This window comes from Mesoplodon mirus, assembly GCF_964341445.2.
Source record: "Mesoplodon mirus genome assembly, chromosome: 15".
Classification (NCBI taxonomy): Eukaryota; Metazoa; Chordata; class Mammalia; order Artiodactyla; family Ziphiidae; genus Mesoplodon; species Mesoplodon mirus.
The window spans coordinates 65,636,443-65,651,586 of record NC_138991.1 but is presented as its reverse complement, the minus strand read 5'-3'; the positions used below and the strand labels follow the sequence as shown (position 1 = coordinate 65,651,586).

The 15,144-nt window shown below is 62.4% G+C and overlaps 2 protein-coding genes across 6 annotated transcripts; one reads left to right on the top strand and one right to left on the bottom strand.

Moving 5' to 3' along the window:
* Positions 1–1,006: 1,006 nt before the first annotated feature.
* On the bottom strand, positions 1,007–10,157 carry RGS11 (regulator of G protein signaling 11). 5 transcript variants are annotated; one of them, XM_082600537.1, is made up of 17 exons: positions 10,074–10,157; positions 9,619–9,715; positions 9,492–9,542; positions 9,219–9,346; positions 8,549–8,600; positions 8,369–8,427; positions 8,080–8,156; positions 7,832–7,913; positions 6,625–6,693; positions 5,674–5,721; positions 5,530–5,591; positions 5,313–5,426; positions 5,119–5,234; positions 4,937–5,024; positions 4,713–4,851; positions 1,848–1,930; positions 1,007–1,769 (listed from the first exon to the last, which is right to left on the bottom strand). In XM_082600537.1, the coding sequence occupies exons 1-17, from the start codon at positions 10,134–10,136 to the stop codon at positions 1,661–1,663; spliced, it is 1,437 nt and encodes a 478-aa protein (XP_082456663.1). In that variant the 5' UTR covers positions 10,137–10,157; the 3' UTR covers positions 1,007–1,660. The 5 variants fall into 5 exon arrangements, with proteins under 5 accessions (XP_082456663.1, XP_082456664.1, XP_082456665.1 ...); XM_082600538.1 differs by having other exon boundaries at positions 5,674–5,703; positions 9,240–9,346; XM_082600539.1 differs by lacking the exons at positions 5,530–5,591; positions 7,832–7,913 and having other exon boundaries at positions 5,313–5,468.
* Positions 10,158–12,574: 2,417 nt separating this feature from the next.
* ARHGDIG (Rho GDP dissociation inhibitor gamma) lies at positions 12,575–15,040 on the top strand. Its single transcript, XM_082643511.1, has 6 exons — positions 12,575–12,691; positions 13,757–13,936; positions 14,014–14,097; positions 14,353–14,429; positions 14,510–14,573; positions 14,669–15,040. The coding sequence occupies exons 1-6, from the start codon at positions 12,619–12,621 to the stop codon at positions 14,866–14,868; spliced, it is 678 nt and encodes a 225-aa protein (XP_082499637.1). The 5' UTR covers positions 12,575–12,618; the 3' UTR covers positions 14,869–15,040.
* The last annotated feature ends 104 nt before the right edge of the window (positions 15,041–15,144 follow it).

Below are 15,144 nucleotides of genomic sequence, written 5' to 3'. Positions count from 1 at the left end.
GCCCTGTGTGTGCCTGTGTTTGTCTGCTAGATCAGTGGGAAAGGCTGCTGGGGAGGTGAGGCCAGCACCCACACCACCCAATCAGAGACTGGGAGCGTCCAGCACGGCCTCCAAGTGCATCTCAGGTCTGTGGTTCCCGCCCTGCTCACCCACAGCAGGCTAGGAACCCAGCCTGTGGGCATTCTCCCACCCGGGACAGGCAGGGGGTCCCCCAGCACCTGTGTCCTCTAGGGCTGAGCTCTGGTAGCCGCCCAGGCAGGAGGAGCCCAGGCAGGGGGCTTCAGTGAGACGAAGGTTTGGGTTACCAAAGTGATGGGGGCTGTTGTGGAGAATCCTGCAGGAATTTCCTGAAGGCGCTTACGTGTGACAAGCCTGCTTCCAGAACCAGGTCTGTTTCTCCTTGTGCAGGCCTGGGAGGCAACGACAAGGCTGAGGTTGAGGGGTTGGATTCCCTGTCCCTGTGAGAAGCCACCTGGGCCCAAGGGCCCAGGTCTGGGTCCACAGCAGAGGAGGGAGGAGCTGGCTCTAGGCAGGGACCAGCCTTCAGGTTCCAGGACGATGTGCAGGAGTTCGGGGTCTGGGCCGCCCCGGAGACACCCTCACCGGTGCACCCTGGACTTGTAAATAAAGCCCACACTGTGCTCCGTGTCACTGTGATGTCTTAGGGCACAGCTGACCCTGGAGAGGCTGGGTTCAACACCAGACAGCCCCCTGGACTCTGTGCTCACTCTCCCCTGGAGGACTCAGGCATCCATGTGCCGCCAGAGCACAAGCTCCCCACTGTCTCCCCAAGTCTGCAGCCTGAGCCCAGCCCCAGGCCTACAGACCCCACACAAGGGATCCTCCACCCACTGCCTCTGACACCTGAACTTCCCATTGTCCTTCACCACCTCCCTCACCAGTGCATGCCTCACCCACACGCCACACGTGCATGCACACCCACCACAAGCACACCCACCACGTGTGCACCCACCACGATTTGGACCACAGCAGGACAGGCTCAGAGTGAGGACCCAAAGGTCTTTTATTTCTGGGCTGGGAGTGGGAGGGTGTGGGCAGCCCTGAGGGAGGGGTGGCGCTGCCCCAGCTGAGCCAGTCTGGCTGCACTCCCAAAGGAGCAGCTGAGTCTCGGGGGGCCCTCGGAGTGGGGACTCCCTGGTGTCTTTCCCTAGAGGCTCTGCCGCCCTGGCTGTGAACCAGGGCTGGCTGTTGGAGGAGCAACGATGCTGGAGCCATCTCTGTACAACACCGGGGAGAAGCCACGGGCCTCGGGTGGCCACGGAGGCGGAGAGGCCACGGCCCAGTGGGAGCAGCACCTCCCCCTGCACGCCCACGCCCCCTGCTGGCGGCCACCTGACTATGAAATCTTGCCCTGGGAGTCACCAGCGGGGTGGGAACCGGCGTAGAATGCCAGGTGTGCTGCCATCTTGTCTCAGTCCAGGGCACCCCTGCCCTGGGAATCAGCACCCGAACAGCCCCTTCTGGGGGAGGGTGTGACAAGGGAAAAGGTGGAAGCCAGAGAGGTCGGTGCCCCCGTAAGGCCGGGCGCTTGGGGCCCGAGGAGACTCCCGTGCCGGGGAGTCTCAGTGGCTGCAAGGACCCTGGGCAAGAGGAGTTGATGAGGGCAAGATGGCCCCATTCTGCCCCTGCCCAGGCCCACCTAGGCCTCCCCGTCACCACCCGAGGGCTCCCTGGAGGCAGAGGCAGAGGCAGGAAGGAGAGCAGGGCTGGGGCTGGAATGGCGCGGCTTCCGCATGAATGGGAACACCCTGTGGAGAAGAAGGGGCCTGAGCGCAGGGCGCCACCCCCGGCATCCCACCTGCCTCCCTGGGCACCACCTGGCTGACCGTCGCTTGGTCTCCGGGGGCACCACGGCCTCCGCCAGCAGGTCTTTGTACAAATCCGACTTCAGGAACCTCGGGTAGGAGTCCTGCAACAGACAGCATCTGGACCTGACCCCTTCCCACTCCTGGTCTCAGCCAGCACTGCCCAGGCTCCTCCAAGGGCGGGGCCCACAGTGGACTGGGCTGGAGCAGCCTCCCCAGACCAGCCCAGACCGGGTCGGACTCAGGGAGACTGGCCCCCAACCACGCAGGGGCCCGGTGCCCACATGGGGAGTGAACGTGGCGCCTCCTGCGACAGGGAACCGGTGTCACTGGTTCTTGCAGACCCACAGAGTGAGGCTGGGCACATGGAGCGGGACAAAGTCACAGTCGACAAAAACCACGGGATTCAATAAAGAGGGACAGGAATCTACAAACCCGGGTGTTATATTTTTAGAAGAAAAATACACATTTTAAATTGTTAACTTTTGGTGGAGGGGCAGGGGTATAAACAAGATTTAGTTGAATGTACTTTGTAGATTGGATTTTGAAACTGTGTAGATATTTTAAGTAATTATAAAATAAATAAGCAACCCCCAAACACTGAAGGGGGACAGTGAAGCTGGGCGTCCAGCGGGCGACACCACCCTAGCCACACGTAACCGAGTGTCCAAGGGGCGTCTGAGGGGCTGTGGACAAAGGACCGAAAAAACAAACAGTAAACGACTCTCAGTCACTGAATGGTAGTGTCGTGCTGCTCAGTTGAGCTACTGAGTGAATCTCGAGAAAAAGCAAGTGAGTGATTATGTTGGCACCACTGAAAACCCAGATTTTCAGTAGGGGAATGAGGAGCGAGAGAGGCCAAAGAGGTTAAGGAAACTCTGTAATCCTGATTCCGAATTAGAAGTATCAGTATGAACTCCTGGTATGTTTTAGTTAAAACACGTATTTCCTGATTCTGTCCACTGAAAGTCCTGGGAACCATGACCACCCCTGACGCTATGACGGGTCTGATGTGCAGGTCATGGTTTCTGAACACCACCCCCGAGGGAGGGCTGAGGGCCCAAGGAATGGCTGGCTCTAGGTCTGGAGTAGGACGGCCCCTTAGAAAGCTAGGAAGCACCATAGATTTCGGACACGTCACAGGACTCAAGAGCAATCAGCCGGAGAGGGGGACCTCTGCACATCCCATGAGACAAGGACTGAAAGGGATTGAAACCCATCAAGTATGGTCAAAACGTGAATTTACAATGGTATTAAAAGCATCCCAACCTCACTGACTACCCTTGGCAGATACCAGGGGTCCAACTGCTTATTTTGAAAAGTGGTAATTAAAGAAGGAATCAAGGGACTTCCCTGGTGGTCCAGTGGTAAAGAATCTGCCTTCCAAGGCAGGGGACGCAAGTTTGATCCCTGGTCAGGGAAGTAGGATCCCACATGCAGCAGGGCATCTAAGCCCACGTGCCACAACTCCAGAGCCCATGTGCTCTGGAACCCGAACGCCACAACTAGAGAAGAGAAAACCCACACGCCACAACTAGAGAGAAGCCCGCATGCCACAACGAAGACCCTATGCAGCCAAAAAAATTAAGAAAATAAATATTTTTAAAAAATTATGTTTAGGACTTCCCTGGTGGTGCAGTGGTTAAGAATTCACCTGCCAACGCAGGGGACACGGGTTCAACCGCTGGTCTGGGAAAATCCCACATTCCACAGAGCAACTAAGCCCACGTGCCACAACTACTGAAGTCCGCGCGCCTAGAGCCCGTGCTCCGCAACAAGATAAACCACAGCAATGAGAAGCCCACGCACCGCAACGAAGAGTAGCCCCCACCCACCGCAACTAGAGAAAGCCCGTGCACAGCAGCAACAGACCCCAATGCAGCCATAAATAAATAAGTAAGTAAGTAAGTAAGTTTAAAGGAGGAATCAAGCCTTGGTCCTGCCTTTCCTCTATGATCGGTACCACTGGGCCAGCAACAAGCAGAGAGAGGAGGCGTCAGAACAGGCAGGCAGTGATGGGTTAGAACATCCCACACCCTCATGAAATCATGGAACTGGGCCAGACTGTCAAGGCTGCTTTCACCACAAAAGAGAGAGAGCTGGACTGACATCCCTCCTGAGTGGAGAACACATCAGACACCACCTCTGAAGTAACTATTCCCAAACAAACCGAACCAACAACAACAAAACTGAAAACAATCTGATCAAGGAACACGGTGTCCACAAGCTGGAGAATGGAGGACGGATTCTCCCCTGGAGGCTCCAGAAGAAACCAGCCTGCTCTCACCCTGATCTCAGCCCCGAGACCCCATCAGGCTTCTACCTCCACAGCACAGAGAATAAGCAGCAGCGGGAAACTAGCCTGAGGTCATGTGGGGAAGGGGACGCGACTGGCCACTTGAGGGCATTGAGTAAATACTGTTGGTGTTTCGGGTGTGATGCTGGCCTCTGCTGCCACGTTGAAAGAGAAGCGGTGGCCGTGTCCTTTAAGGGAACTTCCTGCAATACCTACAGACAGGAAGTCTGGAAATGGCTTTAAAGTCGAGGGGTGTGTGTGCGTGTGGTAGGCCACTGGACAGGATGGACCGTGAGTCTGGATAGGCCCCGAGACGACAGTTTGTGAAGGTGGGCTGTAGGTACGTGGGGATTTGTCATTTACTTTTTGTTCATATTTGACCTTTTCCACGTTAGGACACTTTACAACCACGGCTGGACAAGCCCTGCAGCTGCCCTGAGCCTGGGTTTGCTGCTCTGTAAAGCGCGGTGTGAGCTGCGGGACTAAGCTGGCAGGAGCCGCGGGGAGCGGGTGCAGACCAGCCTCTGAGCTGTGACCACTGAAGCCACCTGACACCGGCTTGGGGGGGGCGGCGAGGGAGAGGCGCCCACCTTCTTCATCAGCATGTAGATGTGCAGCTGGGCGTCGTCCAGCACATGGCGGTGCGGCCGGCCCAGGCCCACCAGCGTCCGCTCCATCGTCCGGCTGTCGATGTTGACCCAGCGGGCAGCACCGGGGGCCAGGAACTGCCTGGCATGGGAGAGGGGAGCCCCGGTGGGTCTGGGCCATTCGGGCTGGCCGCTGCCCGCCCCCCGCCCCACCCTGCGGCACTCACTGGTACACGGCGTCCACCAGGGCGGGGACCTGGGCCTGCCCTCCGTGGCGCAGCTCCTCACAGGCCTCCCAGAAGCTGAGGTTCTCGGCTGGGGGTCCGGGCACCGGGTCAGGCCCACCCCAGGCTGGTGGAAACCTGGGGTGGGGGGGCTCGAGCAGGGAGCAGGGGAGGGGGCTTCTCACCACTGAACTCTTTCCTGAGAAAGTCCATGAAATGGGCCCGTCCCACAGGGTCTTCCAAGAGTTCCCGGAAGCTGAAGGCCCACTGCTCCACACGGAGCCTTGTGGGCACGGCCGCGCTGGGGGAAGGGCGGGTGGGTCAGGAGCACGAGGAAGGCAGGGGCACACCTGCAGCTACTGGCCCACCCCGGGCTCACCTGGGTGCATTCATGGCCCAGTAGGTATCGTTGTCTGTGACCCAGGGGTTGCTGGGCAGGCACCCCGACATGATGGGGTCGTGCGGCCCACGCTGGCTGCTAAATTTCAGGTACCTGGGGGTGGAGGGTGGTGCCAGGGCCAGTGCAGGGAGGGCGCTGGAGGAAGGGTTTGGGCTCTGGGCTGGGGGTCTCCAGCCACCACCCCCATCCCACTCACGCCTCAAGGCAGACGGAGGACTTCACCCGGGCCCTGCCCAGTGCCTTTCGTAAGCACTCGACCTAGGATGGGAGACCTGTGACGGGCGCCGGGGCTGGGGGCCACCAGCCCACCCCTCCCCTCCCTTCTGCCCCCAGGACCTACCTCCCGCCTGTAGAAGTCCACGGTCTTGGTCTGGAAGGGGCCGGTGGGCTGCAGTTAGAAGGCAGGTCCCTGTAGGGACTGACATCCCACCCCTGCCCTGCCCTCCGGAGCCCTGGCCTCTAATGCAGGGGTCTGACTTTCCAGGACGCCTCCTGGGGCCTCAAGTCTGGACGTTTCGGGGTGTTCACCAAGCCTTCAGGTGCTCAAAGTTGCCTTGAGTTTCCCCAACTGTCACTATTTCATGTTTTCAAACGTACTGAAAGGAGGGGAGGGCAGCCAGCACCCTCAGGATGCCTGTGATGCCAACCTTTCCTCTCAGCTATCTTTGCGTGACTTTGATGGAAATCACAAACCTATGACCGTGAACTAAGATTTTGAAGTCAGGAAGGTGTTTTCTCAGAAAAGTACTAGATGACTCTGCTCTATGTTTTGGGTGTCGTGGGATCTGACCGAGGACTCTGCTGCTACAAAGTTCGGACATGTGTCCTGGTCAATTCCATCCAGTTTGGAGGCTTTGGAGGCACATGGTTCATTCGGCCCTGGTTGCTCGGGCCCGTGGCCCTGCTCGCCACCCCTCCAAGTCCTCACAGACCCTGATGCTGCCCTGGCCTGGGGGAAGAAACCCCCTCCCCCCATAGGGTCTACTGTACTTACTTGCACCGAGGGCAGCAGGTGGGAGGTGAGAGAGAGCAAGAGTTAGCAGGGGGCTGGGAGTCGGGGCAGTGAGCCAGGGAGCAAAGCAGGAGACTTGGAGTGACTGAATCATGGGACATTTGGATGGACAAGTGGACAGGTGGGTGGGCAGCCCCCAAGCAGTCCCCTAGTGGTGGAGTGGGGGGGTAAAGGGGCGGGGGGGAGGTGGAGGGGTTAAGGGAGGTGGGGGCACATGGAGCGGAGGGTACTGTGCAGGGGTGGGGAGTGGCTGGGTGTGTGTGCACGCAGGGTCCTCACCATCTGCACTCGCCCAGCAGTGCAGGAACCCCGCTCTGGACCTTGCTCCAGCACGCTGGGGACCCCGGGCTGCAGAGGGGGGATGAGATGAAGCAGGGGCACAGCTCAGGCAGGCTGCTGAGACCCTCCTAACCCCATACACTGAAGCTCTGCACCCATGTCAGGCCCTAATGTGGAAACATGCTCAGGGGAACTCGGGACCTGTACGCTCTCTGCTCATCCCCACCCCAGGGCACCCTCCCTGTCTAGCCCACCCTGGTCCCCTCTCCAGCCCCTCACCCAGCTCCTGGCTCCTAAAGCAAAGTCTGTGACCTGCCCTCAAGCCCCCCGTTCTTCCTCGCCTCAGCCAACCTCACCTCCGAGCTCCTGGCTGCTCAGGCCAGAATCCCAGCCCTACCTGAGACAGCCCCTCTGGCCGCACCTCGTCCTGACCACCCCGTCCCCAGACACACATGCCTCACCGGAGGCCACGGGCGCCATTACTGGTCTCTCCACAGGACCACCGCCGGCCCTCAGCCCACTGCTCAGCCTTGGCCACGCCCACTCCACCCTCAACGCCGGAGACCCCGTGACCCTCAGGTGGAAGATTAAGGGTCATTTTCCCAGAGACACTACCCACACCTGATGAGGTAATCAGGCCCCTGGGTGCCTCTCTTTTTTTTTTCATGGAGTTTTTTCCCCCGGAGCTTCTATTCATGGTCTGCTGTGATTGCCCCTCACAGCACACATCTGTGTCTACTGGTCTCTCCACTGCCCCACACAGTAGGGGGACCTCAACCCACCTGCCAGACCCACGGATCTGGGTAAGGCCTGACCCCAGAAGCTCTTGGCCTGTGACCTCAGTCCCTCATGCTGCAGCTAAGCCTGCCCTCACTCACCTCCCCCCACCCCAAGGGCCTTCAGGTGCTCTCACTCACCCCCCCACCCCGCCCAGGGCCTTCAGGTGCCCACATTCTGCTTCCTTAGACCCAGAGAGAAGCTGCTGTGTCCTAGTCTGTGGGTGGGGGCAACTCAGGCCTGGCCTTGTGACCTTTGGGTTCTCATGAACCACAGAAACAGAACTTCCTGTCACCTGACAGGATCCCTAAAAGCATGTCCTTCCCAGGGGTCAGAAAGCAGGTCCTCCTCAGCGAGCACCTGAGGAGGCACACTAACCGCTAGCAGGACTCCGCTGCTGTCCAAGGACCACCCCCCACAAGGGGCTCACCGGGGGCCTGTTCACCAGCCAGTACGTCTGCTCCTGGCATGCGATGACCAGCCTGTCCCCCTTCCTGCGCTGCTTAGCTGCCCTGGGGGGGGGGTAGGCAGAGCTGGGGGGACACTGTGCCCACCACCTCACCCCCCACTTCAGGCCGAGGCCTGGGCAGGCAGCCAAGCCTGGGCGCACTGTTTCTGGTCCCAGGGCTGCCAGTGCCCGGGCCGGGGGCGTGCGGGGCACGCAGGGCGTGGTCTCACCACAGCTGCTCTCTTGCCTGCATCACTACCAGGTCCCACGTGTGGCTGATCTTCCTGTGCAGCTGGTCGTAGTGCTCCTGCGGAGTGGTGAGGTCTCCAGTGGGAAATTCCCTCTGGTGCCCAGCTCTGGGGTGTGGACCCCCCACCTCCCCTCTGAGACCACCTAGGGTGTTTGTGCTTGTGTATCCACATCACCCTGGGGTCCGGGCTGTGTGCTCTAGGGCCACAAGTAGGGGACTGGGCTCCTCTGGCTGGATTCAGCCTGGGAGGGGTGGGGAGGGTGTCCCACCTTTTCGTGGTCAACCAGGCCCCCCCGCTTTCGGATGTTCTTCTTGGCCAAGTAGATGGCTGGAAGGACAGGGCACAGGTTGCAGAGGAGCAATGTCAGCTCCCCCTCCCCTGTGGCATCACACCTGCAGCCATCAGTCCTGGGAGTTTGTCCCCGGCTGGCCCACCCCTCCTCACTCACCATAGTCCAGCTCAGCGGCTGGCCACAGGGTGCTCATCCAGAAATAGGGCGTCTGGTGTGGTGCAAGGACAAAGGTATCTGTGACCTTCTGGGCCTTCTCCGCCCCAAGAGTCATCCCCACCCTCTCAGCTCCCTTGCGAAGAGACTGGGCTGGCTGGGGGGGTATCTTCCCACTGCCCCAAGGCTCAGCTGACCATCCACCATTCCCTCCACCTGGACCGAGCTGCACTTGGTTCACTGACGCTGGGCTCCCTGCCCAGGCCCAGGAGGTAGTTGTAGTGCTGGGGGGGTGGGGACTGAGGGCAGGACCTGCCGGGGTCCCTGGTGTGGCCACGGAGGGCAGGAGGGGGTGCTCCATCATGACTGAGGACACACACTGAGGTGCAGGGATCCTGTCCTTAGGCCCCTTCTTCAGGGCTGGGGCCTAAGGACCCCGGGTAAGCTGGTGGAGTCCTCTGCAGGTACTATGCCTTATGGGGCCCTGCTAAAGGTTAAAGGTCCCTCCCCTTAACTTGGTCTTTCTGTCACAGGGACGCTTCCAGTCCAGGCCTTTTGGGGAGGGGGCAGTGGACCACAAGATCTGCGGTGACATCACAGGTCCTGCTCCTGCCCCAGCCCCACCCCTTCCAGGAGTACCCGCCAAGGCGCTGCCTGGTGGGACGGGTCCTACCTGCTCCCAGTTGAGCCTGACCTGGAACCTATAGGGCGTTTCATCCAGCCGGAGCTCGAGGTGGCAGGGGTCTCGCAGTGGGTATAGGTAGCCATGCCGCACTAGGAGGGTGCCCAGGTGCAGGGCCTCTGGGAAGCAAGGTGGTGAATTCTTAATGGAGGGAGCCGAGCCAGGTCCCCCAGCACAGTGAGCTTGGCCCCAGCCCTAGGCCATCAGCACAGCGACCCCAGGGCTGGGTATGGGCGCAGGAAGAGCAGCGGGCTGACCCCTTACCCTCCTCTGTGATGCAGTACTTCTGGATCAACCACTCCATGATGTCGTTGCCTGCATAGCAGAGACTGGGGTAGGGGGAGGCCAAGGCAGGGCCGGCACCCCCCTCCCCGCCCCTGCAGCACCTCACCAGTCACTGCATGAGGAATGACGGTGACGAGCAGGCGCTGGCTCCGCATCTTCACACCCTGGTCGGGGTCCTGCATACTCACCACCATCCGCTCCATCTGGGCAAGGGAGGTTGAGGGCCTGCGGTGGCCTCCTCCCCCACCCCCAGATCCAGATGCCCCGGAACAGCCCGGGATGCGCCGGATCAGTGTGCTTGAAGGAGATTAACGCTCACTGACGTGGGATTTCAGGCCGTGGCTGACCGCGGAGGCGAGGGGGGGCGCGAGCGAGCGGCGACCCCAACCCCGGGGTCTCCGCCGCCCCACCCCGCTCACACAGTGTCATTGCCCCAGACCCGCGTCCACACTCGCGCGCTCGCGTAGTGTCCACACTCGCGTGCACCCGCACTCACTCCTCTCCTGCCCCTCCCGGCCTCGCGTGTCGGGGGTGGGGGGCGGGCGGGATCCCGGCACCCACCTTGCTCAGATGCGGCCTCTGCGCGCGGGGGTGCCCGCCGTGGGACGCGGGGCCGGCGGCCATGGCTGAGGCAGGCCCAGCGGGGCGAGGGTGTCCGGCCGCCCCGCCCCGCCCCTCCCCTCCCCTCCCCTCCCCTCCCCTCCCCTCCCCTCCCCTCCCCTCCCCTCCCGGGCCGCCGCCCCGCCCGCGAGTTAACCCTCGGCAGCCGCGGGGTCTGGGGTCTGGGGACGCGCGTCCGATCATCCACCTCGAGCAGGCTCCCCTCACGTCACGAGAAACCGAGGCCCGTGCCCGCGGGAGCTTGCCTGGAGCTTCGAGAGGGGCTTGGACCCACCCGGACAGCGTGGGGGGAATCAGCCTCTGCTGGGACGGCGGTGGGGGAGGCTCAGAGGTGGGGTGGGAACTCAGGGAAAGGATGGGGACTCAGAAAAGGGGAGAGGGGACTTGTGGGGAAGGAGGGCTGGGGTGGATTACAACCGTTTAGGGTCACTGTAACCCCTCCCCCATACCCACCTCCTGTGTGGCGCCCCAGGATGTGGGCGACCAGCGGTGCAGGGGCTGTAAGGTCTGGGTGAGGGGTCGAACTGGCCTAGGAGTGTGTCCCTGCAACTGTGACACTGTCCCTGACGCATGCAGATGCTACCGGGCTGGTATGACACTGCATGGCTGCGTAGGTGTGCTGGGCGGGGGCCCTTGAGGCCTGGGAGAATATGGCAGGCAGCTCACTTCCCCTCTGCTGCACTGATGATGCCTGGGGCACCAGTTGGGGAACAGACAGAGACCCCACCCGGGTTACCCCGAAACTGGGAGACTGTGGGAGGGGTCTTTACTGGGAGAGAAGATCTCAACACCTGCCCCCCAAGATTCGTGGGCAGCCTCTGGGCTCAGGGCCCAGCCTGGCCATTTCTCTCCCTACTCCAACAGCTTGGCCACCCACACCCCTTTTGTTGGGGCCATTTTAAAGTGGTGCAAACATGTCTATTTCTGATTTTTAGGTGCTTGGGGCAGGGCAGGATGTCGGGGTTAGCCTTTGGCCAGAGCCTCCAACATGGCCATCTGAACCCATTTCCACTGCAGGCAAAGCCATGTCCAGGCTGAGCTGGGGCAGGGGTACTGGAGGGGTGTTCTACCCTTCCCAGGTGCCATTCTCCCTTACATGCCAGTGAAATTCTCTCACCCAGCCCCACCCACACAGGTGGGGTCAGGCTGGCCCCAGGCCTGGCTGTCCTCTCTTCATGGATGGGCTTCCAGAGAGGCTGAAGGCCCCCAGAGGCCAGAGCTGTCCCCAGCCTGGGGACAAGTGGCTTCCCTGACCACCCCAGGGAAGGGGCAGCAGGATGTGACCCTAGAAGGGCTGGGATCCGGCTGGGGAGACCCTGCCTTGGAAAGACTGTGGGCAGGTGCGGCTCCAAGGGGGACAGTCCCCACCCTAGCACACGTGCCGTCCCCACCCACGGCCTGCTGGCCTCCTTCTCAGATAGGGGGCTCCTTTGGGCCAGGGCAGATCCGATTCTTGGGTGTCCTCAGAAATGGGGGGCGGAGGGGTGTAAGGAAGCAGGGGAACTCTAGCTGGTGTTCTGCCTGCTCCTCCACTTTGACCCAGCTGTCCCCAGCCTCAGGTCCAGCTCACCCCCGCCCCGCTGAACCCCATCTACCTGTCACAAGGTCTGTTTAGGCAACAAGACCAGAGGCCCCTTCTGTGCGCCCCTCTCAGCACTCCACCACCCCGTTCTGTTTCAGATCAGTGTCCTTTTCTCCCCAAGGATGGGGGCCTCTGAGCATAGAGCATGCAAAGACCCCTCCACCCCCCGCCACGCTCACACAGCCCAGTCAATAAACACTGGAATAATGGCTGTGTCTCCAGACTGCACCTCACTGTGTGTGTGGACACTGGCCCCTCCGTGCTGATGCCTGTGAACCTCTGGGGTGCGGGGCCAGGAGGCTGTGCAGACACACACAGCATCCCCCAACCCCCAGGGCTGGGCAGACTCTAGGAGTCCCCTCTGCCCAGACATAAATAAGCTCCAGCGGGGGTGGGAGTAGGGGGAGGGGAGGGACTGTCGGGCCCCAGGTGCGGCCTGCGCTGCCTGCAGGTAACGAGAGCCTGGGGACCTGTGGCGGGGGGACGCACCTGCTCCACTCGCGCCCCCAGTCCCACCAGCCCCGCCCAGAGGGCTTCCCCGGAGACTCCCCAGACTCCGGGCGGCGCCGTGGGGTGGGGCAGCTCTGATGGCCAGAGCCGGGTGCAGGCGGGGCTGGATGCTGGGACCGTGACCGCGGCGGCTGTGCGGGGTCCGAGTGCGCCCGCGGCGGGGACGACCGGGTGCCGGCGCCAAGCGGGCGACACGCGCGTCTCTGCGGGGCTGCGCGGGGTCCGCGGAGCGGCTGGGGGCGCGCGGCGCGGGCGCGGCGCTGGGCGCGGGGGGCGCTCCCGGCCGGGATGAGCTCACCGCAGTCGCGCCGGGGCTGAGCGCCGAGCCGGGCGGCGGCGGGGCGGGCGGCGGCTCCTCGGCGGCTCGGCGGCGGGGCCGGGCCGCGGGCCACCATGCTGGGCCTGGACGCGTGTGAGCTGGGGGCGCAGCTGCTGGAGCTGCTCCGGCTGGCGCTGTGCGCCCGAGGTGAGCGGGCCTGGCTAGGGCCAGGGCGGCCACGTGGGCGGGGGGCTCAGCCCGGGGCGCGGCGGCTTCTCCCCCGTGGAAACTTTGGGGGCGCTCGTGGGGACCTCGCGGCGGGGTCCCCCGGCAGGGCTCTGACAGGGGTGGGGGGCTTCGTCCGGGCCAGACACTCATGGGGCAAGGGGTCAAGAGTGGGCGGGTCTGCTTGTGAAGCCAGGGTGGCAGGGGGGCCCTCTCCCCGTGGGAACCTGCCCCTGAGGTCCCATCTCCCTTGGGTGGGGCTGGGGCTCCTTCAGGGAGGGTGTGGATCCCGGGAAAGACTGGAGCGCAGTGGGCAGGGACTCGGAAAGACCCTGCCCCAAGGCACCATGGGAGCTTCCCCTAGGACTGTGGGAAGGGCTCAGAAAGACCCCTGCGTTAAGGCGCCGGGGAAGGGGCTTAGCTGACTGGGTCTGGAGGCACCTGGGGAGGTGGCCTCAGAGCATAAGTTGAGGGGTTTAGAGAGAACCACCCCTACCCTTCAGGAGCATTATGGAGAGGAACTCCGAAGACTGTGGGGAGGCATTCAGGGAACGCAGTCCCTGAGCAGGGTGGTGGGGACCCTGAGAGGTGTCCGAGAGCCTTATGGGAATATGGGAAGAGGCCTAGGGCACTGGGGACCCTGGAGAGCAGCAAAAAGGCAGAGCCTCTGCTCTAGAGAAGACCTCAGTGGTCACCACTCTGTAGTGGTGGACCCTATCCCTTGGGGCTGTTCCCCATTTGGGGTCTTCCTTCCCCCTATAGTCAGGGAGGGGCCTGGGATGAATGGGTGGGGCAGAAGGATGCAGCTGGAGCCTCCAGGGATCACCTGCCTCCATCTCTCGGGAGCCTTCTCCACTCCCCAGGCCCTTCCCTAAGAGGCTGGGTTTGGGCACTGCTCTGCATCTTCTCGGCCCACCCCTATCCCAGAGCTCTCACCGGACTCCTGTTAAGTTTGGGCAGTGGGAGGTCCAGCTGGCCAGACGGCAGGCTCCAGCAAATACCAGGTCAGCTGGCAGCAGCTGCTCACACACCCTCCCCGACCCCCAGTCCTCCTGACCGACAAGGAGAAGGGGCAGCTGCCTCCAGATGAGGTGCTGGATGAGGCCGTGCCGGAGTACCGGGCCCCGGGAAGGAAGAGCCTCCTGGAGATCCAGCAGCTGGACCCGGACGACGAGAGCCTGGTCAATTACAAGCGGGTGCTGCTGGGGCCTGAGCCGCCTGCCGTGGGTATGCCCACGCCCTGGGCTGGGGTGGAGAGGGTGGGTTAGGGTTAGGGCACCTGTACACTTCTGGTTTCTCTTCAGACCCAAGCCTGCCCAACGTGCAGGTGACCAGCCTGACACTGATGTCTGAGCAGGCCCCAGGGCCCATCACCATGGACCTCACAGGTAACTCCCAGGATGCCTGGTGCGACCCTGAGCCCCAGGCAGGGACCTCACAGGTAACCCTCTCCGCAAAATACAAACTGATCTTTGGGGTAGAGACCTGGGCTCGTTGCCATGGACCTCCTAGGACCCCCCCACCCATGCCCAATCCCAAGTACTCAGACCTAGACCTCACAGGTACAGGCCCCCCATGGGGGCTCCTGGGGCAGGGTCTCAGCCATCCCAGGAGTTCACACTTAGCTGCACTTTCCCTAACAGGGGAGTTGGCTGCGCTGAAAAACCGGGTGTTTGTCCTGAAGGAGGGTGTTGATTACAAAGTGAAGATTACCTTCAAGGTGAGGGAGCTGTCACTGGGGACACCAGCCAGCCACAGGCCCAGCCCCCCAGGTTCCCCCTAACACCCTCTGTCCCTCAGGTCAATAAGGAGATCGTCAGTGGCCTCAAGTGTCTGCATCACACCTACCGCCAGGGCCTGCGAGGTGAGGGCTGCGTGGAGGGGGCAGCCCAGGGGGAAGGCTCGGGGTGGGGGCCAGTGGGACAGAGGGCAGCCCCTGACGCCCTCGCCCTCCCCCAGTGGACAAAGCCGTCTACATGGTGGGCAGCTATGGCCCGAGCGCCCAGGAGTACGAGTTTGTGACTCCGTTGGAGGAGGCGCCCCGGGGAGTGCTGGTGCGGGGTGCCTACGTGGTCACGTCCTTCTTCACCGATGACGACAGGACCCCCCACCTGTCCTGGGAGTGGGGCCTCCACATCTGCCAGGACTGGGAGAGCTGAGCGCTCCCTGTCCCAGGGCTGTGTTCCCACTTGCGATCCTGGTCTCCCCCACCTCTGCCAGTCGCTGCAAGGGACCCCTGACCGTTCCCCGGCCCCCTCAGTGGCCAGACCCCCTGCCCTCTGTCCTGTCCCGGGACGCCCCCTCCCCAGGCCTGGCACTGTGCCCTGAACAGTCCTATTAAACGTTGCTCTGTCTCGGTGCCCTCGGTGTCGCCTGTCTGCCTCCCCGCCCCCGGGGTGGGGGGGCCTCCCAGCCTTATCTTCCCTGCAACCAGG

Coding starts and splice junctions, on each gene's coding strand:
- RGS11 (XM_082600537.1), bottom strand. CDS start 10,136: ATGGCCGCCGGCCCCGCGTCCCACGGCGGGCACCCCCGCGCGCAGAGG. Junction 5,722..6,624: donor CTGCTGGGCGAGTGCAGATG/GTGAGGACCCTG, acceptor TTCTAACTGCAG/CCCACCGGCCCCTTCCAGAC. Junction 1,770..1,847: donor CCCCCGGAGACCAAGCGACG/GTCAGCCAGGTG, acceptor TCTTCTCCACAG/GGTGTTCCCATTCATGCGGA.
- ARHGDIG (XM_082643511.1), top strand. CDS start 12,619: ATGCTGGGCCTGGACGCGTGTGAGCTGGGGGCGCAGCTGCTGGAGCTG. Junction 14,430..14,509: donor AAGTGAAGATTACCTTCAAG/GTGAGGGAGCTG, acceptor TCTGTCCCTCAG/GTCAATAAGGAGATCGTCAG. Junction 14,574..14,668: donor CTACCGCCAGGGCCTGCGAG/GTGAGGGCTGCG, acceptor GCCCTCCCCCAG/TGGACAAAGCCGTCTACATG.